This window comes from Pogoniulus pusillus, chromosome 8 (assembly GCF_015220805.1).
Source record: "Pogoniulus pusillus isolate bPogPus1 chromosome 8, bPogPus1.pri, whole genome shotgun sequence".
In the NCBI taxonomy this organism is placed as follows: Eukaryota; Metazoa; Chordata; class Aves; order Piciformes; family Lybiidae; genus Pogoniulus; species Pogoniulus pusillus.
Window position 1 is genome coordinate 33,236,053 of NC_087271.1, and position 27,963 is coordinate 33,264,015.

At 41.6% G+C, this 27,963-nt stretch overlaps 1 protein-coding gene across 4 annotated transcripts; it reads left to right on the plus strand.

The window, feature by feature from the left end:
* Window positions 1–1,620: 1,620 nt before the first annotated feature.
* Window positions 1,621–27,769, plus strand: BRDT (bromodomain testis associated). 4 transcript variants are annotated; one of them, XM_064147990.1, is made up of 18 exons: window positions 1,621–1,753; window positions 3,189–3,318; window positions 6,312–6,484; window positions 7,507–7,872; window positions 8,822–8,950; window positions 9,159–9,347; window positions 11,249–11,436; window positions 11,512–11,804; window positions 11,889–11,999; window positions 13,446–13,571; window positions 14,867–14,934; window positions 16,629–16,818; window positions 17,471–17,583; window positions 18,804–18,945; window positions 22,207–22,238; window positions 24,857–25,059; window positions 26,277–26,439; window positions 27,272–27,769. In XM_064147990.1, exons 1-18 carry the CDS (start codon window positions 1,643–1,645, stop codon window positions 27,338–27,340), a joined length of 2,796 nt encoding a protein of 931 aa, XP_064004060.1. In that variant the 5' UTR covers window positions 1,621–1,642; the 3' UTR covers window positions 27,341–27,769. The 4 variants fall into 4 exon arrangements, with proteins under 4 accessions (XP_064004060.1, XP_064004061.1, XP_064004062.1 ...); XM_064147991.1 differs by lacking the exons at window positions 24,857–25,059; window positions 26,277–26,439; window positions 27,272–27,769 and adding an exon at window positions 22,957–23,820; XM_064147992.1 differs by lacking the exons at window positions 24,857–25,059; window positions 26,277–26,439; window positions 27,272–27,769 and adding an exon at window positions 22,839–22,862.
* Window positions 27,770–27,963: the final 194 nt, after the last annotated feature.

Sequence of the window (27,963 nt, forward strand, 5' to 3'; positions counted from 1 at the left end):
TAGTTGTAGACAGCAATAAGGTCACCCCTGAGCCTCCTCTTCTCCAGGCTAAACAACCCCAGCTCCCTAAGCCTCTCCTCGTAGGGCTTGTGCTCAAGGCCTCTCACCAGCCTCGTCGCCCTTCTCTGGACACGCTCAAGCATCTCAGTGTCCTTCCTAAACTGGGGGGCCCAGAACTGAACGCAGTACTCGAGGTGTGGTCTGACCAGTGCAGAGTACAGGGGCAGAATGACCTCCCTGCTCCTGCTGACCACACCACTCCTGATACAAGCCAGGATGCCACTGGCTCTCTTGGCCACCTGGGCACACTGCTGGCTCATGTTCAGGCGGGTATCAATCAGTACCCCCAGATCCCTCTCTGTCTGGCTGCTCTCCAGCCACTCCGACCCCAGCCTGTATCTCTGCATGGGGTTGTTGTGGCCAAAGTGCAGCACCCTGCACTTTGAGCTATTGAACCCCATCCCATTGGCCTCTGCCCATCTGTGCAGGCGGTCAAGGTCCCGCTGCAGAGCCCTTCTGCCCTCCAGCTCAGTCACATCTGCCCCCAGCTTAGTGTCATCTGCAAACTTGCTGATGACTGACTCGATGCCCTCATCCAGATCATCTATGAAGATGTTAAAGAGGATGGGGCCCAGCACTGATCCCTGAGGGACACCACTAGTGACTGGCCGCCAGCTGGATGTGGCACCATTCACCACCACTCTCTGGGTCCGGCCCTCCAGCCAGTTCCTAACCCAGCACAGAGTGTTACCATCCAAGCCGCGGGTTGACAGCTTAGCCAGCAGTTTGCTGTGGGGGACAGTGTCAAAGGCCTTGCTGAAGTCCAGATAGACCACATCCACAGGCCTCCCCACATCCACCAAGCGGGTCACCTGATCATAGAAGGAGATCAGGTTAGAAAGGCAGGATCTGCCCTTCCTAAACCCATGCTGGCTGGACCTGAGATCTTTGCCATCCCTCAGGTGCGCAGTTATTGGCCCCAAGAGAACCTGCTCCATCAGTTTCCCTGGCACTGAGGTCAGGCTGACGGGTCTGTAGTTCCCAGGTTCCTCCATCCGACCCTTTTTGTGGTTGCCTGGCAGAAGAGACCAACCCCCACCTGGCTTACAATGTCCCTTCAGATAGTTGTAGACAGCAATGAGGTCACCCCTGAGCCTCCTCTTCTCCAGGATAAACACCCCCAGCTCCCTCAGCCTCTCCTCACAGGGCTGTGCTCCAGGCACCTCACCAGCTTTGTCACCCTTCTCTGGACACATTCTAGCACCTCAACATCTCTGTTGAATTGAGGAGCCCAGGACTGGACACAGTACTCAAATAACATGTTCCTTCCAACATAATGCAATTCTTCTCTCAAACACAGAATCATAGGGGTTGGAAGGGGCCTCTCAAGATCTAGTCCAACCTCCACTGTCTGAGCAGGTTCATCTATGTCAGATTGGGTAGGATGGCTCCTAGGCAGGTTTTCAATGACTCCAGAGATGGGGATTCCTTCTTCTCTCTGGGAAGCCTGTTCCAGTGCCCTACTAACACTCTTGCAATTTAATAACTAAACACATAACCACCTTTATGTCCTAATAAGAACTACCTCTGTTGTGTGACTCTTTTGAAACCACAGGATTATTATAGTATTATCAAGAAGCCGATGGACTTGAGCACTATCAAAAAACGTCTGGAACATAACTACTACACAAAAGCTGCAGAGTGCATTGAGGACTTCAAAACTATGTTTTTGAATTGCTACATATATAACAAGGTATGTGAAACACAGTGCCTGACCAGTAACCAACTCTATTGAACAATACACACAAATCTAACACAAGAAAGCAGTTTAGAGCCTGCACTAAATCCAGCAGTATCTTAATGATTTCTTCAAACTGTTTTCTCAGAAAGTGAGGGGGCTTTGTCTCTAGGATTGACTGAGGGCATGGAAACAGTGTCTAGCCTGCTGTTAAAACAGAGTACATAAGTCTTTCCTCCAGCAAAATCTCTGAGCTTCAGTTGCAGAGCTCATGAACAGTGAGTACTGCATAACTGCTATACAAGCTTCAGGCTAGCAACCATGAGCCCTGCTCCACTCCATTGGTTTAACTGACCTAACCTGATACATGAGCATCTTCCTGCACTTCAAAGTTTGTTGACTGTCTTAGTATCTTTAAGCTTACAGCTTTCTTCATAACATAGGAATAAGAGTTGCAGATCTGCTACTTTTTTCCCTTTGCAGTGGGGAGTTTGAGGAAAAGCAAGTACAGGTGTGACAGTTTGGGTGTTCCCCACTCCCCCAGCACTTGACAGGCTGGATGGGTGGGCAGAGGCCAATGGGATGAGTTTTAACAAGGCCAAGTGCAGGGTTCTGCACTTTGGCCATGACAACCCCAAGCAGTGCTACAGGCTGGAGACAGAGTGGCTGGAGGTCAGCCAGGCAGAAAGGGACCAGGGAGTATGTGATGGTTTGGGTGTTCCCCACCCCCCCACACACTTTGGAAATCACCCAGACTAGACTCAGCTGGCTCTGGAAATATGAATGAAGCTTATATTTACAGCTAGCACAATATACAAGCAGATATTTACAGTATAGACAGTTATATACAGAAATATACAAGGTAAAAGGTAATACCAAAACACAACACTCCTCCCAGAAACCTGAGTCCCCAGGAGGGTCTCCCAACCACCCCTCACCTTCCCCCCACCCCTCTCAACCTTACCCCAGTCCCAAGGAAGAATAGAGGTTTGGCCAGGGGGTTAGGAAGTTAAGTGGATTAGTTCAAAATGGAGGGTGAGGTTAGAGAGTAAGATGCAGCTCAGCCAGCAGCCCAAGTGAGAGTGGTTATCTATGAAAATCTTGTTCCTATAGATCTCAGCAAGGCTGTGAGTGAAGTAGACATCACCCTTGTTTTCCTTGCACAGCCTGTAATCTAGTTCTTCTCACCAAAACATTCCAGCTAGCTTCCAACTAGCACAATAAGTCTGCACAATGAGACAGTAGGAGAGTGTTTCAACAATGCAGCAACTTGTACTAGAGTTACCTTGGGATGGGTGGGCAGAGATGGCAATGATTTATAGACCTTTCTGGTACTGGTGGTACCTTGTTACAGTCTGTTGGAGTAGTGTTCTGTAGACTGTTTATTTGACAAGGTAGCCTTCCATCCCTGCAGCCCCTTCCTTAATTTGAACCTTACTGACTCTTACAGCCAGGTGATGATGTTGTGTTTATGGCCCAAGAACTGGAAAAAGTGTTTACACAAAAAATAGCCCAAATGCCAGCAGAAGAAAGACTAGTGATTCTCAACCAAGGAAAGAGGAAAAGAAAGAAGCTGGAAGGTAAGGCCTTTCTTATAGGTGTAATTATTGATTAAATATACAAATGCTGGAAACAGAGAATCCTCTGTAGTCTATCACAACCCATCCTTGGAGCAATTTGGATGTTCTCTGCTCTTCCAGAACTCGAGACAAGCAACAACATTACCATAAGGCTTTAGAAGATTCAGTGCAGCCATAGTATTTTTTTTTAGTGGTTATTAGCTAAATTTCCTATTTTCTATGAAGTGGTTAAAAGGGAGTAGAAACCAGACTGAACAACTTTAGCAGTAATATACTAGCATAGCTTCACAGGCAAACTTGTTGTGAAACACACAAAAAGCATGATTCAGTTATGATTTCTGAGAAAACTATATAGTAAGTGCTTCAAGTGACATTAGGTAGCCTAGTTGCAAGGAGGCAGGTGATCAGCTACTTGGCATTGACCTCCTATGCCTTTTTAATCACTCTTATAACCTATTGCACTTGTACTAAATGCTCCTTGCTACATTACCAGAGAATAAATAGTTGTATTTGTAGAAGTAAGGCTGCAGTGCCTGGGATCCCATGTGAGAATCATAGAATCATAGAAGCAACCAGGTGGGAAAAGACCTCCAAGATCATCCAGTCCAACCTAGCACCCAGCCCTGGCCAATCAACTAGACCATGGCACCAAGTGCCCCATCCAGGCTTTGCTTGAACATCTCCAGGGACAGTGACCCCTCCATCTCCCTGGGCTGCCCACTCCAATGCCAATCACTCTCTGCCAACAACTTCCTCCTAACATCCAGCCTGAACCTCCCCCAGCACAATTTGGGAGTGTGTGCACCTGTTCTGTCCCTGGTTGCCTGGGAGAAAGAGCCCAACCCCACCTGGCCACAACCTCCCTTCAGGCAGCTGTAGACAGCAATGAGGTCTGCCCTGAGCCTCCTTCTCTGCAGGCTGCACACCCCCAGCTCCCCCAGCCTCTCCTCACAGGGCTGTGCTCCAGGCCCCTCACCACATTCATCATCCTTAGAATCAAGCAGGTTGGAAGAGACCTCCAAGATCATCCAATCCAACCTATCACCCAGCCCTATCCAGTCAACTAGACCATGGCACTAAGTGCCTCAGCCAGGCTTTTCTTGAAGACCTCCAGGGACAGTGCCTCCACCACCATCTCAATGGGTTAGTTTGGAAACCTCCAACATATCCAAATTGTCCTGGAGATACTGCTGTTAGTTATTGGGGAAAGGTTAGCTATGCCTCAGGAGTGCTGCAATACTTCCTCATCCCAGTACCTCTTCCTTGGCTTCAAACAGCCATGGAGCAGTGATTGGGTCATTTAACAGAGGCTCTTATTGTTTAGCTATGCAACTATATAGCTCTTCAGGGCGTCCTGATGACCTTATCTCGTGATACTGCTGTTTGTGGTATGTGGTCCTTGTTGCTAGGATTATCTGAAACAAATATTTCTTCCAAATAGTACTGCAGCTTAATAAATCTCCTGGCTTTCTCCTCAAGGTATGTTTGAGGAGCAACATTACCTTTCAAGGATCTGGTAGATGAGTATGGTAAACCAGTGAATTTCTTCATCCTTTCACAAGATTTTTTTTTAGGGGGTTAGGAGGAAGCAGAGGATGCTCAGCTAACTTCCTGCTTTTACTTGAGTAAAATCTGAGCAATTCATTGCCTTGGCAGAACATATTGTTTGAACATGTAGAAATGACTCCCAGAAAAGATTTCTGTTGAGAAATGTCAGAAGCTGAGTTAGCTTTTTGGTTCTCAAAGGATTGCAACAATTTGTTGAAATGTTGTCATGACACAATCTTGCTGCTTTAATGCTGGTGTTAATGGTGTTATGTCCACTCTTTCCCTTTGTACAAACAAACATGCAGCCTGTACAAACTTTTGTTCAAGGGTTGCAAGTACTTTTTGCAAGTACTAGTAGAGGGCACTGCTATGATCAAATCTGATCTTGAATGTCTCCAGGGGTGTGCCCTCAACCACATCCCTGGGCAAACTGTAGCAGTATTTTACTGCTCTCATTGTGAAGAACTTCCTGTAGGTTGAACCTAAACCTATCCTGTTCCAGTTTAAAACCATTGCCCCTCATCCTATTGCTACAAGCCCTTTTAAACAGTCCTTCTCCAGCCTTTCTGCAGGTCTCTTTCAGGTACTGAAATGCTGCTGTAAGGTGTCACTGGAGCTTTCTGCTCTGCAGGCTGAACAGCCCCAGTTATTTCAGCCTGCCTTTGCAAGACGGGTGTTACAACACTCTGGTCATCTTTGTGGCCCTCCTCTAAACCCCCTTCAGCAGGTCCATGTCTTAGGGGTCCCAGAGCTGGACACAGTATTCTGGGTAAGGCCTTAGAGCAGAGTGGCAGAATCACCTCTCAGGATCTGCTTGCTGTGCTTTTTTTGATGCAGCCCAGGATGCAATTTGCCTTCTGGGCTGCATCATGTTGGCTCTCATCCAGTCTCTTGTCCACCAGTCCCTTTCTGCAGTGTTGCTCTCAACTTCTTCATCCCCCCTGCCTGTATTGATATCAAGGATTGCCCCTACCTGGGTGTGGGACCTTGCACTTTGCCTTACTGAACTTCATGAGATTCTATTCAGCCCATCTCTCCAGCCTGTCCAGATCCTTTCAGATGGCACCCCATCCTTCAGACTTACCAACCACACCAGTCAGTTTGGTGTCATCTCCAAACTCGCTGAGGGTGGACTCCATCTCTCTCACTATATCATTGAAGAAGATTGGCAAGAATGGTTTAGTGTGCTGTCTCTTTAATCTTTCCTCTGAGGTTAATCTACAGCTTCCTTAAGACAAATATGCATAACCAGCTGAGATACTAAGGATGCTGAGTAGAGGAGGTTACAAATATTGCTATATGTAGTAATGCTCTTATTTGTATCTATTTATATAGTTTCTGTGTGGAAGAGTGGTTCTGTGGGCAACTCTTCAGTTTGATAATGGAAGAAATTGTCTGCAACATTTAAGACCTAACTTTAAAACTTTCTATTTTACAACGGTCAGAACTACAGCAGCCCGACCCTGGAACTTCAAATGAACAAAGCACAATGCAGATACAAGATAAGAGTAGTGAACAGCCTTCAGCAACGACTCAAGAGCTACAGCAAGTTGCACTAGCACCTTTGCCTGCAGCTCAGCTGGCTGCTGTAATGCCAGCTGCAGTCCCTATAACAAAAGTAAGTTACCTCAAATAACTTTCAGAAAGAAAGGTATTGAAATTGCTCCTTCAAGCACTAACAGCAAAACCACAGGAGCTGTGCTTACTGCAATATATTCTCAGCTTCTATTGTGATAGAGGATAGAGGTCTTTATTAAATCCTTGAGATTGCTGCTGGAACCCGGGCTAGGACTAATTCTATAAACTACTCAGGAATTGGGATGGCTGCTTGGCAAATCCCTTCTAACAAATGTGGGTTTAAAATACTGTTCTCAGGGATATGGTGAACTATAAGATGGTCATTCTTGAAGGGTAGATAGTGGAATTAGAACTTACAGCTTTAATACTATTTAGCAACTCCTCATGATTTCAAAGTAAATCAAATGCTTCCTTTTCCCCTAAAAGAGTATGTTTGCTTAAACACACTAAATATCCTTGTTGGTATTTGTAGCTCCCAAAACCGAACTCTGAACTGCAGTCTGAACTGTATGTGGGCACTGGATGTTTTCATCAGATAAACTCTCATATTAGTTCTGGTTTTGCTCTTCCAAGGAAGAACAGGCACATCTACCATGCTCTCCAACAGTGTATACCTACACTTTACTGAAGAGTCTGAACGCTGATGACAAAACACACATTGTGTTGCTTCCAAACAAAATACCACCCATATTAAAGAAAACTAGATGTGAACTCTATACCAAAAACCCTCAACAAGGCCTAGAAGTAATTGCTATAATATTTCCCATTCCCTTGGTTCTCATCTTGTGGTTAACTTCATAACCTACCAACTTATTGAAGCCTCCTTAAATAGCTGAAAACTTACCACAGCACAAGCTGCAGTATGTCCTGTTCTTTCCTTTACATCTGAGATTGAGCTTGGCATGCTTGTCTTGCACAAGCTTACACTGAGGACCTACAAGTGTCACATTTTGACCTGGCTTCAATAACTGTAAGAGTTCAGACACTATTTTAATGCAATTATTTTAGTGTATTCTGAAAGCTGACTGGTCTCTTACTGACTGTAAAAATTTCTTTTCCTAGGCAAAAAAAGGTGTGAGAAGGAAGGCTGACACTACAACTCCTAGTGCTTCCACATTCACAGCAAGCAGTGAGTCTTCTGAAACATTGAATGAAAGAAAAGCTGCTAAATCATGCAGGGGTGAAAATGAATGTCTGATACCAGGCAAGATTCTGAAAACACATTTGCCAGATTCTCAACAGTCACCTGAAATTCCAAAGTTTCAGTTGTCAAAACAACTAAAGCATTGTAATGAAATACTTAAAGAAATGCTGTCAAAGAAACAGGCAGCCTATGTGTGGCCTTCCTTAAAATCTGCAGATGGATCTTTCTCACCTGGGGAGAACCAGAGGATCACTAAATATCCTGCAGACTTGGGAACTATCAAAGTAAGTATGTTCCAGAGGGACTATTTTTGTGCTTGTCTGAGTAACTTGTGTAATGATTGGATTTTAACAATGCTAGCTAAAAAGGTGTCATGAAAGCTGCTGCTGCTTCCACAGAAATAATGGGCCTAGAAACCATACACACTTATCTCTCTTGACAAACTAAGCTACAGCTTGCTGAGGAAAGTCTTTTATAGTCTCACTGTCAACTGTGCACAGCTAATCTACATATCTGTTGAACAAGCTGATATAAATAGCAAAGGAATTGTCAACCCCATGAAGCAATTCCAAGTAGGCTGCAGATTGCAACACTGCTGATGATGCTCTGTAAATCAAAATGCAGTTCTGCAACTGTTTCTCTCTGAATCCTATTATGATTGGTGAAGTATCCTGAAACATCAGCACTGGATGTTCACATGACTTGTTTTTTTTCCTGTAAGAAGGAACCTTTCTAGATTTGAGGTACATGACCAGTGCTGTGTGAACTACATAGATCTATCTTAGGCAGACCCTGCCTTTCTGAGGAGGCTTGATGTTTTTCAAGTCTATTGAATTAACTTGAAGTCTGGCTTGCACAACTTAAAGGCTAGTTCCCAATCCCTAGCTGAGTTAGGGAATAGGCTTTGTGTAAATAACATGCTTAGAATCAGAAACAAATACTGAGTACATGACCAAATAAAATAACTAAAGTACTGTTGTCTTGATCTGGTACTACTAAATTCTTGCAGTGATCACAGCCAGAAAATCTGTTTATTGGAGGATGTTGTCTTTCTTTGCTTCTCATTTTGGTATTATCCCTTTAAGCAAGTCTTCTCCTAATTGTTCTTGCAGTATTTGCTGTCTCAATACAAACAGAATCTGATACTGAATGTAAACCATTTTCTTTTCCTCATCTTTCTGCCAATTCATGGATATGTTCTGTTTTTGAGCTCTGTGTTAATTTTCTCTCTAGAAGAAAATGGATAATTTTGAATATAGTGATATACAAGAATTTGCTACAGATGTCAGAGTAATGTTCACGAGTTGCTACAAACACCATTGTCCAGATCATGAGATAGTTGCTAAGGCAAGAAAACTTCAGGTAAGTTGCCATTGAAGTAAGACTTGAAAACCAGTAGGGTTATATAAAACTCTTTTGGGGTTATCTCATAGCTCAATGTGGCACCTACTGGTGTTACCAACTACTACGTTGCTGTGTGTTTCTGGAAAATAAGCAGCAACTTCATAATGCTTTTATAATTCTGAAAAACATGCTGACCACTCTGCTATTCCCAAACTTAACTCTTTAGGACTTTTTTGAGATGCACTTTGCCAAAATTCCTCAGGAACCTGTTGTAACTGTTCGTCTGCCACAGCCTGCTAGAAAAATTACAGACGCTTATTCCAGTGAGAGCAGTAGCGATGACTCCTCAGAAGAAAAATCATCTGAAGACTCTGAACAGGAGAGAACAGTGCACCTTGCAAAGCTTCAGAAGCAAGTAAGTATCAGCACTTCATTTGAATGATTGTTATTTCTCTGATAGTGCCACTTGAAATTGAGTGAGGGTGGTGAGACACTGGAACGGGTTGCCCAGGGAGGTTGTGGATGCTCCCTCCTTGGAGGTGTTCAAGGCTAGGTTGGATGAGGCCTTGAGCAACCTGTTCTAGTGGGAGGTGTCCCTGCCTATGGCAGGGGGTTGGAACTAGATGATCTTTGAGGTCCCTTCCAACCTAAACCATTCTATTATGCTGTCCTATGAAATTGACTGTTCTTAGGCTTAGTACCAGAATCAGTATCTAAAAATTTCTGTAGTCATTTGGTTTCCTTAACAAACTTCACTCCCCTTAAGGAGCACCTCCAAATATTAAGTGAATGGTGCCCCAGGAAATGCAAACTGGTTTTAGTGAATCATTGCTCTAGTATTTTTGCTTGCCACTTCTTCAGTTTACTCTCAAATGTTTTAAAAATAGAACTGTGTTGTGTATGACAATAGCATCCACATACCACTAAGCTGTGTGTGTGAAGTGTATTCCTCTAAAAGTGGCATTCCCTTCGTATAGTTGAATACCTCTGTTCTCATCTGCAGTCTCTTTTCAGCTACACAAAAGCAAGACTAATTAAAATCTCAGGATACAGTTAAATAGAGGCACTCTTATGCTCGTCCATGCTACTGTCAAGCATGGCTTTGCTTCCCTGGCTAACAGTGAAATGGGTCTTGCTTTTGCTTGGCCAATTGTAATGCTTTACTATGCTGTATCTATAAACCCTACAGAAAACTGGCACTTGTTCTGCTAGTCAAATGAGGGACAGTTTTCAGTATTTGTCAAGTAGCACCATCAGTTTATGAATATAGATGTATCACAGTATCACCAAGGTTGGAAGAGACTTCATAGATCATCAAATACATCCTGTTACCACAGAGCTCAAGGCTAGACCATGGCACCAAGTGCCACGTCCAGTCCTGCCTTGAACAGCTCCAGGGACGGCGACTCCACCACCTCCCCGGGCAGCCCATTCCAGTGTCCAATGACTCTCTCAGTGAAGAACTTTCTCCTCACCTCAAGCCTAAACTTCCCCTGGCATAGCTTGAGGCTGTGTGCTCTTGTTCTGGTGCTGGCCACCTGAGAGAAGAGAGCAACCTCCTCCTGGCCACAATCACCCTTCAGGTAGTTGTAAGGACAGCCAGAAGTCTACCAGCTGCCCTTTGCAACAGTGAAGTATTTCAGTGTCTGAATTCTGATTCTCATGTTCAGTCCATCCTCCTTTTAATTTGAACAAGGTTTAAGTAACCTTGTGATGGTGCTTTTCCCCCCTCAAGTTGTTAGTATATCCCAACTAGCACAAAACACATGAGGTATTTATAGATTATAGATGCACAAGCCTAGTCTCACTAGACTAATTCAGTAATGCTTTAGAGTTCCAACCTAAAAAGGCATTTGCATGCTTCCCAAATGGTTGAATCTAAAGACAGGCAGCTAGATACTCCTACAGTGAGGTTTTGGCCTGTTTTTATTCTTCACAGCATGCCAGAAGACATGTGCTGTTGGAAATGGGGTTGCTGTCCCTGGAGCTGTTCAAGGCAGGATTGGACATGGCACTTGGTGCTATAGTCTGGCCTTCAGCTCTGTGGTAAAGGGTTGGACTCGATGGTCTATGAGGTTTCTTCCAACCTTGGTGATACTGTGAAATGTCTGCATAAAATAAGTACCTTTACATCTATATTGGCAGTCGCCAACTACAATACAGTAAGATACTTGGTTAACAGGATGTTTGCTTTCCAAATGAGGTTCATTAACAACCATACAGTTGCCACACAAGTCCTGTGGTATTTAGGACCAATTAATTGTTCCTCTCATGCTGTCTAAGATTATGAGTATTTTTTGGTTTTGTTTTTGATAGCTTAAAGCTGTTCACCAGCAGTTGCAGGCTTTGACAAGAACATTCTTACCTAGACTGAAAAAGCAAAAAGGGAAGGCTAAAAGAAAGAAAAATAAAGGCAAGGGAAAAGCCCAAGTAAAAAGCATGATTCAGAAGAAGAAAAACTTAAAACAGAAGAAGAAATCCAAGAAAGATCTGTCTTTAAACACGTAAGTGTTGGAGGACTTGCGTGGGTGTCAGATCATTTTAAACTGCTGTTACCACAGCATACTTTTTTCTTGCAGTCAGTCAAAGAAAAGCATGCAGCAAGTCTTGTTACCACCTAAGTCAGATGATGAAGATGGTGCCAAGCCTATGAATTATGATGAAAAACGACAGTTGAGTTTGGACATAAATAAACTCCCTGGAGATAAGCTTGCAAAAGTAGTCCATATAATACAGTCAGGAGAACCTTCACTGAGGAACTCTGACCCTGATGAGATGGAAATAGACTTTGAGACTTTAAAGTCTTCAACCCTTAGAGAGCTACAGAAATATGTGGCAACCTGTTTGAGGAAGAGACCAAGAAAGCAGCAGGGTATGTGGCATAAATGATGTTTAAAATAATAATTCAATGTAGGTTTTTGTTTCACTGCAACATTATTTTCTGTTTCATATGCAGCTGAAAAAGGAAAGACAAAAGAACAACGGAACTCTGAGAGGAAACATGAGCTAGAGAAGAGACTACTGGATGTCAATGATCAACTAAACCCAAAGAAGGAGAACTTCAAGTGTAATGAAACTCTTACTCATTTGCAATAGATACAGATTAAATAGGATCTCTCCTTGGGTGTCATGTAGCTGTGGACTTTCTCCTCAGAACAACTGAGGTCTTAAACTTACCACTTCTAGTCTTTTGAGTAAGCTGGAGTCACATCAGAAAACTTGGTCAGTTATTTTACCTGTCTACACATCTTATTCTTGCACCCAATCCTTTATTACTAACAAAGAGAACAGCTTCAGCATTTAGGGAATGTTGAAGACCTCCTTCCTTATGCTGACATCTGAAAACTTGATGCCTCAAGGAGGAGTGTCCCACAGTCCATGTATTGTTTTTACAGTTCACTTTCTTTGGCTTAGGAATTCAAGCTATAGCCATACTTGTTAAGCTGCAGCTCTGCTAATTTTGTCATGCCAGCAAAACTTCTGTGGCAGTGACAGGCAGGCTGTGTTGCCAAAGTTTTGAAGTTCCCTAGGAGAATCAATTCAGCTTTTCAGGCAATGCTACATTTCAGTGTCACAGACAGATATAGTATGTGCTCAGCCATATCTACACTTACTGGTGGTTCTCATCAGGAACTGAGCAGAGATAAATGAGCCTGATGCTACTATTACAGATGAAATTGCTCCTTATTAGTGTATTGCATTTGAGTGGATGTCTATTAAGGTTTTGTATAAACCCAGATAGCTGAAATGATACAGGCAGACCTGCAAGACACTTGCATCCAGCACTAAAATCAGTCTTCCTGTCAGGTACACAGGATTGAAAATAGCCTAGAAAAAAAAAAACGTAGAGAAAGAAGTTAATTATGGGCAATGTGGTGCAGGGAGATGGAGAAGGCAGGCCAAGGAATCTGGCATCTGGCTTGTTTACAAGCTTAAGGTGGCAGTTAGACTTGTCCAGGGAAGCAGGTATCCATGGAACTTCTCACTTTCAAAGCTTCCTTCAGAGCAACATATTTTGGAATAGCATTTTGACTGCAGAATGCCTATGAACAGAGTTAAAGCAGCCCTGCAGATGCAAAATAGTCAGATGGTGGGGAGGTGGCAAAAGATGACAATTCTGGAGTACATATGGCTTAGGAAATAGAAGACTTGACTATAAGGATCTCAGCATTCATGTGTAGCAGCAGCAGCAAGCACAGCAATGGGCCTTTAGCAGCAGGAAAACTTATAGGGAAAATTACTTGAAATATGATTTAAACCAGCACATTATTAATGTGCTTTAGGACTGTAAAATGTGTGATTACAGCTCTTCCAACTACTCCATTAATTTAGCCTACTGCTGGTAAATCTTCCTGCCCAATACCATATCTTAAATCCACCCCTAAATAGACAGTGTATAAGGAAATGGCAGAAGATCAACTGTTATGTAGGAGACCTAACAAAATTGATCCTAGTCTTGTATATGGAAAGGCTTCTTCACTGCAGGTCATTCTGGACTGACTTTCTCCTGCAGGTGAAAACAACACTAAGTCCAGTGCTGGACCAAGCAGACTGAGCGACAGCAGCAGCAGTTCCTTGGACTCTGTCAGCAGCACTAGCAGTGGTTCTAACTCCTCGGACAGCAGCGACTCTGAATTGGGTCAGAAAGGTTTCTTTTGTACTGGCAAAAATAATTTGCCTTCAGTCAACACCTACTGTTCCCCAGGCTTGCCAACAATTCCAGCTACCTTTGTAGGTCTGCATCATGTTGAAGGTTCAACTGCAGTGTTATTAAATGAGTGTTTCTAATATTAAATTTGTAGTTTAAACCTCCTCAAACTATTGCTGTGCTATCCACTCTATCAGTGAAAAAGTTCACAAACTAAAATCAGCTGGCAAGAGATCTGTGTACATAACTTGGAGGTTTGGTTATTAGGCTACAGCTTTCTCTTGTGGTATTTTTTAATTTTTAATTCCTCTTTTGAAAATGTGATTTTTCTTTATTTTCATCTTTTGGTCTGAAGCATGAAGGATGCCTTACTTTGAGTGGGGCTTAGTCTCTAAGTTGAGCAACAAAAGTGCCAACAGCATTGATTGTAGAGCCAAGCCAATGGCAGCCTGGTTCTTAAGCTACCTTCAGCTTGATCAAGGGACATTATAGGGGCAACATCAGGGTATCAGAACAATCACAGGATATTAGGAGTTGGAAGGGACCCAAGGAGATCATGAAGTCCCAACGCCCTGCCACAGCAGGACAATACTATCTAACACAGATCAGAGGAACACATCCAAACGGGCCTTGAAAGTCTCCAGAGAATGAGACTTCTCAACCTCTCTGGGAAGCCTATTCCAGTGCTCTGTGACCCTTAGAGTAAAGAAGTTCCCCCTTGTGTTGAGGTGGAACCTCTTGTGCTGCAACTTACACCCTTTGCTGCTTGTCCTATCGCAGGGAGCAAGTGAGCAGAGCCTGTCCCCCTCCTTCCAGCCAGCCTGCAGATACTTTCAAACCAAATCCCCTCTAAGTCTTCTTTTCTCCAGACTAAAAAGCCCCAGGTCCCTCAATGTTTCTCTGTACATAGAATTCTCTTGAGGTTTTGAGGACATGAGTAGATTGGTCAAACTGAAGGTCTGCAATGTGGATATCTGTAAGAGGGAACAGTGCAAACTGAAATGAATGCTCAACCTTCTGCAGCATGAGGAAATGAACATAGTGAAGTCACTGTGATGGCACAATGGACCCTGATCCTGCAATATTCTTTGTGGGCTCTTTCTGAGAGTTTTCTAAGTACATCAAGCTGAAGTCTAAGTATTCAAGACAAGAATGTTCTTTTTCACTGTGAGGTTTGGCTCTCTAGGTACAGCTGCAGCTTGTATCTTGAATGTGTGATTAATGTGAATTGGCTGATTTTACTCTTTTCCATCCCCCTGTTTCTGCCCACTGTGCTGTATTTACAGTTACAGAAACCTCCTCAACACAGACTGGAGCCAGGCAGGACTATCCAACTTCTGCAAAAAAGCCTAAGGTAAACTAACTGAAATGAATACAGTTTTTCCCTAAACAAAACTTTGGTTCCTAGAATAGTACTGGGAGTGACAACTTTATCAGGAAATAATGTCTATGGCTTGAATGCAACTTGTTCTGTAGGACTCACTTTAATGGAGATATAAAGTCTATAGCTTGTTAAAAGGAGCTTATGTATCTTTATAGAAGCTGATGTAGTGGGAGAGCCACTTGAAGCTTTTACCTCTTACGATCACTGTAATAATTCCATGTTGGGTAAAGGAGAAGGAAAAAGGAGAGGAGAATGTACCACACATGCCACCCTTCCACCTCACACAGTCCCAAAAGGCAGAAGGTCTCTCCAACTTGATCTTTCTGTAAAGAATATGACTAATGGAAAGTGAGACCTCGCAACACACAGAGTGTTATCAGGAAGATATGCTTCATCAGCGGTGGACAAGGGGAGGTCATCCTCCAAAGCCCTTGCACCACTTCACCTTGTTCAGGTGAAATGTTTATACTACAAAGTCATACATATTCAGTACAGGAATTGGGTTATTACAATTAGTTCTGGGAATAGGTGGAGTTATTACAATCAGTTCCTGGAACTCATTTCCATGTCTCACCTCTGTATGTATGCTCATTGCCACTTGGTGGTTGCCCTTTAGGGTCTTTGGGAGGAAGGCTGATGTCTTCCTCAGTCTGACCTCTCTACTTTTCATCCATCTGACATCAGTTGTGGGTCACATTCCTGGCTGAAGCCTTTGATGACCTCATCTTTGAATACAGTATTCTTCTCCCTGAGAATGTTTCAAGACCCTCTCAAGCTTCCTCCACCTGCTTTGTGTTTATCTGATTGATGATGCTTTATCTCAGTGCTCGCACAGTTAATGATTTAACTGGGTCCCTACACTCTATGTTCTCTATCTCTCTTTTCCCATATCAAATGTACCTAATAAACAGCGCAGTTTCCACTTAAATACTTTATGTATAACATCACTGCTACACCTGAAAAGAAATGCTTTGTAGAGTACACTAGGAATTTTTAGTGTACTTTATATTATTACTATGGTATTGTTAGGAGCAACAACAGTTTGAATCGCTCTTTCCCTGTGTGTACAGTGGGTATTAATTCTTGTCAGGGTTAGCTGCCTCTCACAATTTTCTTTGAAGTTAACAGACATCTTAGATTTCAATGTGAGATCACAGCAAAGACTTCATTCTTCTTGCAATAGGCTTGCTTTCATTCGAAGTGCTTAGCTGGATACAAGAATCCAGGCTGCAAATCTAGTCTTTAGCAGCTGCTTCATCTTCATAAGCAAAGACTGATGAGAAGAACTATGCAGCACTCTCTCTTTTTGGAGTGGCAGGGTGTGTTTGTGAGTTTAAAAGGTGCAGCCTCTGCAGTGACAGAATAACAGCAATAAACTGGGGAAAACAGGACCCAAGAATTATGCCTCATTTTCAGTTACAGCAGTCTGCAACTAATCTTTTGAGTAATCACAAATCTCCTACTTCTCATGGGTTTTCTGTACCTGTGGCATCCAAGGCAGTGCATTTTCACTTCATGGATTTTTGTCATCTAAACTCTTTATGAAAATACTGCATAGTATTGCAATACAAGGATTACTTAATGGAGGGATGTGGGGGGTGGGGGGAGGGGATCAAACTGCTATAAAAATTTAAGATGTGGCTGTATTAACTATCTCTTTCTAGAGAACACCACTGTCTTTACAGAGGACATCCTGCAATACTGTTCTGCAAGCACAGCCCTTATCCACTAGCAGCTTGCAAAATCATGGATCAGCTGAACTGCAGCAGTCATCTCTCAGTACACTGCAAACCCTGCAGCCTTTGCAGAACAGATCAATTAAATCATCAGAACTAAATGCCCAGTCTCTAACAGGTAATATACTTATGGCAAGAATCATGGCTACATTTGACTGCTTGAAGAAACAAGGGGTGTCAGAACTAATGTTTGCAGTGTCCAGTAGGCTTATCCTGGGGGTTTTGGAGGTTATCAAGCAGATAATAGAAAAAGTTCTTTCAAGGTATGGGTTATAAAAAGCATGGTGTGACTAAAACATGGCAGCACTGAGGGTAGGCTGGGGTTTCACTGAGCAGAACAGTACTAAAGAACAAGCATCTGCCCTTCTTTCTCAAATGAACCCATGTTTAATCAAACCTGTGACCACCACTCAGGTTCACACTTCAAACATCTACTGGCTGAGTTTAAGGCTTGGTATCATAGGCCTTCTGAATTGATTCATGTTGTCTAAATGTATCAAATATGAAGCTGTACAGAAACTTATCTAGATGAGTTAGTGGTTTTCTTTCCTGGCTTATAAAAGGTCTAATACATGTCTGAGTTTCTGGTAAAAGACAGCCTGAGCTGGTGGCTGGCTAACTGAGAAACCAATTAGCAATAACTGTCTCAATTTAACTAGGATATGTACTCTTGTATCCACTTAATCCACACATTTAAACAGTGACCTAATTTTGAGACGCAGTACAGCACTTTGCACGTCAGGGGAAATCATACACTACTTCTTTCTCAGGTATAATCTCAGCTGAGTCTGCTCAGCATGATGCTCCAGACCAGCAAACTCCTCAGAATACTCCAAGGAGAGATCAATCTTCTGTCACTTGGGACACACATGCTCCTCCAGAGGTGAACACATGCTTCCCTTCAATGCATTCATTTTGAATAACTTCTTCCAAGTATGTTTTTACTCTTTTAAATAAGATCTGATACAATATTCCAGGCTTGAATATGATGCAATAAAGAGCAATTAAGGTTTACAACAAAGTTATCTAAAACCACAATAACAAAATGGTTCTTCTCTATTAGTAGGACATCAATTAATTTTCTGTTGGCTGCAACAAAAAAAGTAAAGAATTGGGCTGGTGGATATGTTAAGCTTATAATGTATTAGAAAGCCTTAAGCTCTATCACTAGAAAGAATCTTTGCACTGGTTGAAAGCCCACCTAGTAAACCTACAGTGTCACAAAAGAGATGTGCAGCTTATTTATATTCCTGCTTTCTAGAAATAATGAACTCAGTAATGTGCTGAAGACTCTAGTAGTTTTCCTGGAAAAATAAGTTGCTTATTTCCTGTTCCTAAGGCCATGGAAACTGTGGCTTTCAGGGTCATAGCTGAGGTTGTGAGAGGCTTAGTTACTGTTGATTTCTGTCTTGAATATGTTCTTGGGTAGTATTCTGGTTAGAGGGACCTCTGAATTAGAGGAAATTATTGATGCTATTGCAGCAGCATGATCTCCTCCATCTTAAGGTGTTTAACCTTTTGTTCTCAAAATGGTCTCAAATGAAGCTGCTTTAGACAGGATTTAAGATCTTTTATTTTACAATGGCAAATTGAGAGCGTATGAGCACAAGAACATGCCTTGCAGAACAGAGGAGAAATTACTCCATTTGTGTCCACTGTCCAAGGCAGCAAGTATGTATTATGAGACTTGGGTTTATGGAATGCCTTCCCTAATTCAAGAGGATTACTGTGCAATCTTAAGTAGAGAAAAACTACCACTGAAGTAATCAAACTACTCCCCCTCTAATCCATAAACTGGAGTAGAACACTGGCTTTACAGGAGTAAAAACCCACTACTATTAAACTGCATAATGCTGAGGGTGAAAGAGGGAATGAGTGCTCCACCACTTAGGATCTCTGCCTAGTTCATATTCTAAATTCAAACTGCTAATGTAAGAATTTGCTTTGACTACCATAACATGAATTAACTCAATTCTCTGGTGTTTACAGAAGCCAGAGCCACAACAGTTTAATGCTCTAAGCTTTTAAACATTGCTGCTGTATAATAAGAATCCACATGTTTAGCACTTTAGAACCGTTTTTGAAGTTGAACTTCTCTTCTAGGTGTCCAATGAAACTTTCCAAGTTGATGGTGCTGATTGGAGGAAGCAAGCTGAGAAAGCAATACAGATAGACGAATCAAATGAACTTCAAAACCAGGCCAATGAGACAACTGCTGATTCAATACCCATAAGTCAAGAACAAAGTATGTATTGTCATAATAAAAGCTGTAACTGAGATCAGAGGTGCAGAGTTAAAAATGTACATGAACCTGCTTTAAAGAAATAAAATGCTGAACACTTGCACACGAATTGGTTTGCAGAATTAATGGCAAGGGTGCAGTTTGCCCCTTTTTTTGTTGTTGTTGCTTTAAAAAGAAGGCAAGTTAAATGGAGACCTGGGTTTTGTTCTGTGTTAAAATACATAAAGCCAATTCATTTCAGGACCTTAGTTTTCTGAATGTAGTACTAGGGCTAAGTAACCCAGTCTTCCAGGAAGTGTGAGAGAACCATGGCTCCTATCTGTCAAACTTCACTGGCCTTTAAGTTGTCTTCTCCTGAAGCTTTGTTGAGCATTTTTTTCCACGGTACTTTGTATTTTGAGTTACCTTCTCCAGCTCTTGCTGACACGGATCTGATAGCAAAGCAGTGTCAAACAAGTTTTCAGTGTGGCACAAACTTGCAGTTATTACAAGAACACAATTTCCCTGGAAGCTGCATTCCATATACAGATGCATCAGACTTCATGTATGTTTCATATATATAATATATTCTGAGCTCCACACTGAATGCAGAGAGCCTTGTGTTACAAGGCATGACTCTCTTGCTTCCTGCTACCTCTTTAGTCCACCTGTATATCCTAGAAGAGCAGAGGGAACACACTTCTCAAAACTTCATGAAATTAGAAGTCACAGCCTTCTTTCTGATGAACTCTAACCCTGGCCAAAGAATAATGCTGGGTACATTGAGTTGTATTAAAGCAACTTTTGAAATGGACACTTAATTTTTCCAGGCTATTACTTATCCAGTGTTTTCAGGGTCTTAGCATACCTATCTATACATGCACTTGACCTGCTCTGTTCAGGAGCTGGGGCTGGTACATGGGCTCCGTGCAGTCAACTAATGCTGTTCACTTCTAGAGTTTAGACCTGCCTTTCAAATTTCTGGCATGTATACCGCATGGCTATCACTATCAAAATCCTGGTGTTATCTTAGTATGGTAAAGGCTTAGGAAAACATACAGGAATAAAGCAAAGTTCTCTGCTTTTGATGTTCATAGTGGAAAAAAAAAAACAAACATAGCCCAAACTATGGCTCCTTTCCATACTTCATTATTTACGGATTGGTCTTTATTCATCTTAACTTCTCTTGATCTGTATTTAACTTATACTCTTCTGTCTTCTCTTCTCTTTCAAGGGACAGTTGTGTGGACAGTCATAGAGGAAGCCCTGTAGTAGACTCTGCCTCTGAGTACACTTGAACTTCAGCATTATCTTGCATAGTAGAGCCTTTAACATCATTCCGTGAATGTAATTATCTGCCTTCATCCAGAATATAGTGGTGTTTGTGCCTGTGATATGTGACCCAGCTGTGCTCAGTGTTACTTTAGCCTTTCCACTGAACTGCTGCAGAAAACTGGAAAGGTATATGTAGGAGAATACAGGATTTTAGTTTGAGGGGGTGTTTAAACAACAGCAACAAACTTTGCTAATCTGGAATCCTTGTAGGACTCAACTAGTGATAGTGTAGAGTGTGCTCAGGGTTATATGCCTCTAGTTAGACAAGGGAAGTTCATTTTAGAACTGGATGCTTAGAGCAACTTGTAGCCTTTTGTAAAGAATTTCAGTGTCTTGAGTATATCTTTGAGGTTACCTACATCTCTGAAACAAGTATTTGACTTCAGACTTGTGATGTCTCTGATAGTAAGGATGCGGGCTTGATGTATCACTGAGTTTAGTGGTGGTTTGTTAAGAAGCTTCATTTTTGAAAGCAGGAACCAATAGATTCTCTTCAGTTTAAAAAGCAGTGCCTCAGAGGTTCTGTGAAGGCTGGTATTGCTGTAAGCAGCTCTAAAAATGCATGCTTCAAAGTCCATGGCTGCAAACACTTTTGTCACAGCCTCATACGCCTATTTTATCTAGAGCTTGAAGACAGACATGGCCATAAACTTAAATCCATCTTGAGTTTGATCAACCTCTACCTTGAGACAAACATATCTTAACAATGGAGTTGGGCATTGTTTGTTATGTGAGTTTCTTGCTTTATTTTTAAGTGTGCAGTGCCTGAGGTTGTCAGGTTTCTTTATAAAAATTCAAGGTGTCTCTATGAGGACAAAGAACGAATGAAAGATCCCTTGTTTTAAGGATGCCTTAATATACTAATTCTCTGCTCTGGAGGAAGACAATAACAGCATTTGATCTAGATAGGCTGCTTAACTGGAATCCACAAGAATGAAGATATCAGGATTTGGAATTCTCTTCAGTAGTAACTGAGACTTCAAGGTCTTTCTTCCTACTCCATGTATAGTAAAAGCTCTCCTGCTTACTCGTGATTACACAATCTTAGAGGCCTGGAGACCTGTGTCATTCATATCTGGTTCTAAAATAGTGTCTCTTTTAGAGCACACCAAAAGCTTGTTAAAAGGGAACACAACAAAATAATACACAAGATAAAAAACCCTCCATCCTATAATATGTGCTGTTCTGACCAATCCATAAAACTGCAAAAGTCTATTTCAGGATAACTCTAACAGCTGTAGGAAATTGTATCTGTTCCTCCATTAGGAAAGTTTAAGTCTTAAGGTTTAGGGGAAGTGTTTCTCATGCAAAATAGTACTTCCTACAGTAACACAGTATGTCAGAGCTGTTACCTCAAATTAGTATTCAAAATAGCACTTCTGCTTTGACTTTGGTTTTCTTCCCCCCCCTCACATGTATTAAAGAGGTTACAGAATTGAGTATTTATATTCTGTGTAGACTACTAGAAATGTAATGACTGGCCCTTACTGGCTCACCTGTTTGTCTTTTTTAAATAAGAAAAAGCAAAAAAGTGGGGAGAGCCTTAGGGAAAAGGGACTTACATGATGAATGATATATTCTTAAATCATGCTGTAAGCAAAATGGAAGAGGACTGGGTGGGGAGGGGATAGGAGCAACTGACAAGATGCTGTGTTGAGACTTTCCAACCAAATTTTTGGGCACTGTGCTTGGATCACTCCTAGAACTAACCAGTTCAACTATTCCTTTCCTTGTCCCAAACTGAGAAACCAGTTCTCTAATCCAACATAATCTTGGAAGATGTTTGGGAGCATTTCTGTTATTCTAAGCCTAATAATAAAAAATCAGTAGTGTAAATTCATAAGTCAATTTCTGTCATTTTTTAACCTATCAATTTTTAGCACTTGCATTTGAGGAAACACAATACATAAATTCAAGATGAGTGAAAAATCTTTTTTATTCTTCCATCAGGTCATTGTACACCCAATGATAAAGCAATAAAGGTAAGTGTTGCTTGAGTCCTTTTTGAGGTGGAAAGTTTTACTATACTTACTAGGATAAATAATTCTTTGTCCAAAGAGCTTCTATGAAAATCTGCTATTTTATGATTCAGATCTTTAGTGTTTGCTAGGTCTTGGCAATTGATACAACCTGTATAGATCTGTTTTATTTCTGGTGTTAAAGAACATAACAACAACAAATCTATGGGAAATCTGTGGTCTCTGATGAGGCACTTAATGCCATGGTCTAGTTGACTGGATAGGGCTGGGGGATAAGTTGGACTGGATGATCTTGGAGGTCTCTTCCAACCTGGTTGGTTCTATGATACAAGATGAAAATAACATTCACATTGTCATTAAAAATACAGCTTATCCTGGTGGATGCCAGCTGCCTATCAAGCTGCTCTATCACTCCCTTCTCAGCTGGACAGGGAGAGAAAATACTATGGAAGTCTTATGGGCCAAGATCATTCACCAATTATCACTGTGGCCAAAGCAGACTTGGCTTGGGGAAACTGACTTATGACCAATCAAATTAGAAAGTTAAAGAGGAAGAAAAACAAATTTTAAAAACATCTTCCCCTTATCCCTTTCTTCTTCCAGGCTTAACTTCAGATGCTATTTTTCTACTTTATTTTTCCACAGCAGTGTAAGGGAGTAAAGAATAGGGGTTGCAGTTTGTTTATCACACATTGTTTCTGCCATCCCTCCTTCCTCAAAGGGAGGAGTCCTCACACTGTTCACCTCCCATGGAAGAAACCCTTCTACAGGCTTTTTTGAGGAGTTCTTCACCAACTGCTCCAGTGTGGATCCCTTTCATGGAGTGTAGTCCTTCAGGGACAAAGTACTCCAGCACGGAATCCCCCCCATCAACCCCTGGTGTTAAAAGTTCTGCTAGCAAACCTTCTCCAGTATGAGCTCCCCTCTTTCTTTCTCAAGTCCACAGGCCCTGCCAGGAGCCTGCTCCAGCACAGGCTTCCCACAGGGTCATATTTTCCTGTTGGAATCCACCTGCTCTGGTCTAGGGTTCATGTGCTGTCGGTGGATACCTGCTCCACTGATAACCTCCACAAGCTGCAGGGGGACAGCCTGTCTTTACTACAGGTTGCAGGGGAATCTCTGCCTTGGAAGCTGGAGTACATCACCTTCCTTCTTCACTGATCTCGGTGCTTGCAGGGCTGTTTCTCTCATGTACTCTCACTCTTTTATCCACCTGCTGTTACTGTTACACTGTAATGTTTTTCCTCTTCTTAAATACCTTAACACACAGGTGCTGCCACTATTACTGATGGGCTCAGCAGCAGGTCCATCTTGGAGCTGGCTGGCATTGGTTCTGTCAGACATAGATTCTAGCTTCTCCCAGAAGCCACCCCTGTAGCCTTGTGCTACAAATCTTTGCCACAAGAACCAAATGCACTCACCTAGTTTTAATATTTAAACTAGGAACTAGTGCTTCTTTATGTGGTTCTAATATTCAAGCTGTTAGTGTGTTTTCCCTTGCCAGTCCAGTAACAAAAATAAGAGAGACATGGAATCTTAGAAGCTATTGAAAAGCCTATCCTGAACCAGGATGCTGTGCATTATTGTATTTGGGAAATAATCCGAAGGTCTTTATGGAAGCTAAGCAAAATGTTTCCTAGTCTGCAGCAGGTAGGAAGTTCTTCACAGAGAGAGTGATTTCCCATTGGAATGGGCTGCCCAGGGAGGTGGTGGAGGCACCGTCCCTGGAGGTGTTCAAGAAAAGACTGGATGAGGCACTTAGTGCCATGGTCTGGTTGACTGGATAGGGCTGGGGGATAGGTTGGACTGGATGATCTTGGGGGTCTCTTCCAACCTGGTTGATTCTATGATTCTAGGTGATCTTAAATGGAGGAAGAGAGGAATTTTATTACTTGCCATATAAATTCTTCTCTGGTAATTAGATGTTTGAAAACATCAAAATTGCTAGTCTAAATAGCTGATCCTGTCAGACTCTGGACCCAAAAAGTTTGTGCATGACTCTAGGATTTTTCTGAAGACACTTAGCTTTCAGAAATCTGTTAATGAAGTATATTTTTTTGGAACACAATTCAGCATTTCCACCAAAAACACAGGCCCTTCTATGCAATACATAGGAATAGTGGATTTATGCTGGTTTCCACTGAGAGGAAAACACCACTGGGGAATGTTTTGCAAACATGGGTGTTTAAAAGAAACAAACAAAAATCTACGTGCCTAATACAATACTATTTTTATGCAAGGATTGTGTACAGAAATTAAATGGTTGTTCTCTGTATTACAAGTTGTTAAAGGACCTTGCATACATTCTTCTGAATTCTTGTTTTCTGTAATTAAAGAATGGAGAGGTGGATGTAAAAAGTTAGGTAAACTGATTTCAAATGCTAATAATTTTCAGTACATTGCTCAAGAATCTTAAAGTTGGTAAGAAAACATATAGAAGTCTGCTTATGTTGCTGAATTTGCACTACTGCTCTGCCCAAGTAAGGGTATTTTGTTGTAGATATTCTGAAACAGGCCCAGTAAAACTAGCACTGTGCTATGTAAAAACTAAGCAGGCAGTGGACTAGTAATTGTAGAGTGGTTTTGCCTCTTCCATCTTTTCTTTTTTCTAATAACTTCAGGATGCAAGATTTATGAATGCAGATTCCTGGGTAAGCTTATGTAAAACGATGATGCTTCCAGCTCCAATAAAAGCATCTGCTGAGACCTTCAAACAGTTCAGGGAAGCAGCACTAAAGAAGAGGAGAGACCAAGTGCAGAAGTTAAAAAGGCCTCTGGTGCAAGCCAAGAGGGAATTACGAAGTCCCTCTCAAAATAGAGAGAGGTTTGTAACCGCATGTGTTGAAATCTTATTCTGCCTTCTGCTTGTATAGTACTGGGTGGTTTGCTTATTCAGGAACAGGTGGTTTGGATCAGGTAATTGCCATGTGTCAGATGAAGGGAGGGAGCTGAACCATCCTAAGCAAGAGTGCACATCCAAAATGCGCAAAGTGACTTTTCCCCTTGCAAATTAGTATCATATCAGCAGTCAAAGGAACTTTTTTCTTGTGTGTGTCCCACTCAGTTTCTCTGCTTGTGCTCATGACCTAAATTCACACCTGTTCTGAGTATCTTACTTTCCTATATCTGTAGCCAGGAAAATCACCATCTTCTTGCTATCCAAAGGGAAGCAGGATAATCTAGTCTTCAAGAACCTGGAGTTCACATAGCTAAAGGAGTTTCAGTGTGCACCACTTCAGACAGCCGAATTCTTTGCATTGCTGTGGAAAGCCATACTCAGTAAGCTACTGTCATAGTATTCTTCCCAGGTTGTTTGGAACCACTGTTTTAGCGAGTGCCCACATACATATCCTCATCTGAGGTCTATAGTTATGCTGAGTGGGATAAGTGGCTGCCTACTAATGACTGCATTGAAGTAATCTCTTAGACTGATGTTTGCCGCCTTTTTGAAGCTCTACTTTCTATTCCCCTCTTCAGCTGCATTTATTTTAAGATTTCTTTTCTGTGTTTGGCACTATTTGGCTTGTTTGGAGTGTGCTATTTTAATAAACAGAGCATTTGAGAGACTTCAGAGAATACAGTGAACGGTACAGAGACCTTTAGCTATTACAGGTTTTTATGAGGAGAAACCCAGAGATGTATGCAATAAGATATTATAGATACTTGCTTGAAGTTGGTGAAATCTACCTCATGTAACTAGTTAAAGGGGAGGAAAGCACAAACAAAATATCATTGGCCAAGACTGCAACAGAAACTTACATGCATTTTCTTTGGCTGTTTTGTGTGGCATATACATAAATCCTGTCTATACGTTAGATTGGCAATGGATCACAGTAAACAGCCTGCTGCAGCCCTCCAACTGTATGCATGTACCTCTTATGAAGCAACATTACTACAAATCAACATGTAAAACAGAAGCACAGCTTCAGTGGTATGCACTGGTGTAAATGATTTGCAGAGTTCTGTTTAGGTGCTAAGCCTTGTAAAGAAGAAAAAGAAGAAACTCATTTTATTCTCTAGTGATCTCTTTTGTCATTAAAGGGGCCACGAAGGTACAGGACTGGATGACATGGTGGTGACAGACTGTGAGCCCCAAAAAGAAGAGCATATGAACAAAGAACTGTCTGAACCTCAACAACATTCTCTTGTTCAAGCCCGTAACCTAGCTAGAAAAATGGAACAAGAACGCAGGAGAAGAGAAGTAGTAAGTTCCTGATTCTTGCCAGCTGATTTTGTTTCAGCTTTAGTAGAGAATAGAAAACATTACCTCAGGTCCTTATTTCAGAGGACCTGAATGATTTAAACCAACAGAACTACACGACCTGTATTGCTAGTCCAGAAAATGCAAGAGGAAACACAAAGTAAATGTCAACTGACATAGTATGAATGGTATCTGTTTGGTCCTGTTACTCCCTTAAGCTTAGAATAGCTGTGTGGTAAAACAACATTTTGAAGAGGAGACTCTACCCTTTGAATAATTTCAAACCTCATCTCTTGCAAGTCATCTATCTTCTTAAACACATTCCATGTCAGCTGAAATTGTGGTCATATTGTTCTGCTCTAGAATATCAAAACTGAGCCTTTTTTTTAAACTAACAAAGGTTTTATTGGTGTAGATAATGTTTTGGGGACTTAATTGCTATGGGGTTGGCATTTTGTTTGCTTGGGTTTAATCCATAGCATTGTACAATAGGATGTAAGAATTGCAGCGTGATGTCATGCTAGACTCAGGTCAGGTCTACTGAAGCTTTTGTCCTGTTCAGCTCTTTTCAGAGCATACTTCAACAGCATGCACACTCAAACTTGTCATAACAGGGGAAGTGCCATGGTCTAGTTGATTGGTTAGGGCTGGGTGATAGGTTGGACTGGATGATCTTGGAGGTCTCTTCCAACCTGGTTGATTCTATGATTCTATAAGTACACACTTTGGGGGAAGAAGCTTCAGAGATTCTTATTTTTTTATTAAATATTTGACCTGCATAATATTCACTAATATCTGACTTGTCTGAAAATACCCTAATTTGCTTTTTTTGTAGATGGCTTGTATAATTGACATGAATCTGCAGAGAGACATTATGACAACCTTTGAAGAATATATTGAGTGAAAGCTGTAGTTAATCTAGAAATTAATTTCAACACTACTGCAAAGTGTTCAACTTTGAAAATGTACTAGTTACAAACTTAAGTATTAAGACCACTTAAAAGAGCATCTAAGTTCTACCAAAAGGCTTATTACCATTTTGGAGTTTGTCCACTGACACCTGAAGCATCACAGGATCTTTCTGCTGCTTGTTTATAATATGTGTAATCTAGCCTCCTACACAGTGGAACAGAGCTGTTCTATTGATTAGTTTCTTATGTTGTATGTATATGTGAGAAAATATCCATTTCTTTATTTTTTTTTCATCTAATTTATTTTTAAATCAGTTCTTTTCAGAGAAACCTGAGAATCTGTGATACTGAGCACAGCCAAATGTTTGTTTGACTGTATTGCCATAGCATATTAAATATGCATGTGTAGAAACTACTTTAAACCAAGGTCTAGTCAATTCTGTGATTGCTGCTAAAACAGTCACTTTACTAATAACACACCTGCACAGAAACTAGGCTATGACAAAAGGTCTCTGCAATAGTGGTGTGATGGTTTGGGTGTTATCTGCCCCACACACACTTTGGAAAATCACCCAGACTAGACTCAGTGGCTCTGAAAATTGAATGAAGCTTTATA

Coding starts and splice junctions, on each gene's coding strand:
- BRDT (XM_064147990.1), top strand. CDS start 1,643: ATGGACTTGAGCACTATCAAAAAACGTCTGGAACATAACTACTACACA. Junction 16,819..17,470: donor AAATGCCCAGTCTCTAACAG/GTAATATACTTA, acceptor CTTCTTTCTCAG/GTATAATCTCAGCTGAGTCT. Junction 22,239..24,856: donor CCAATGATAAAGCAATAAAG/GTAAGTGTTGCT, acceptor TAATAACTTCAG/GATGCAAGATTTATGAATGC.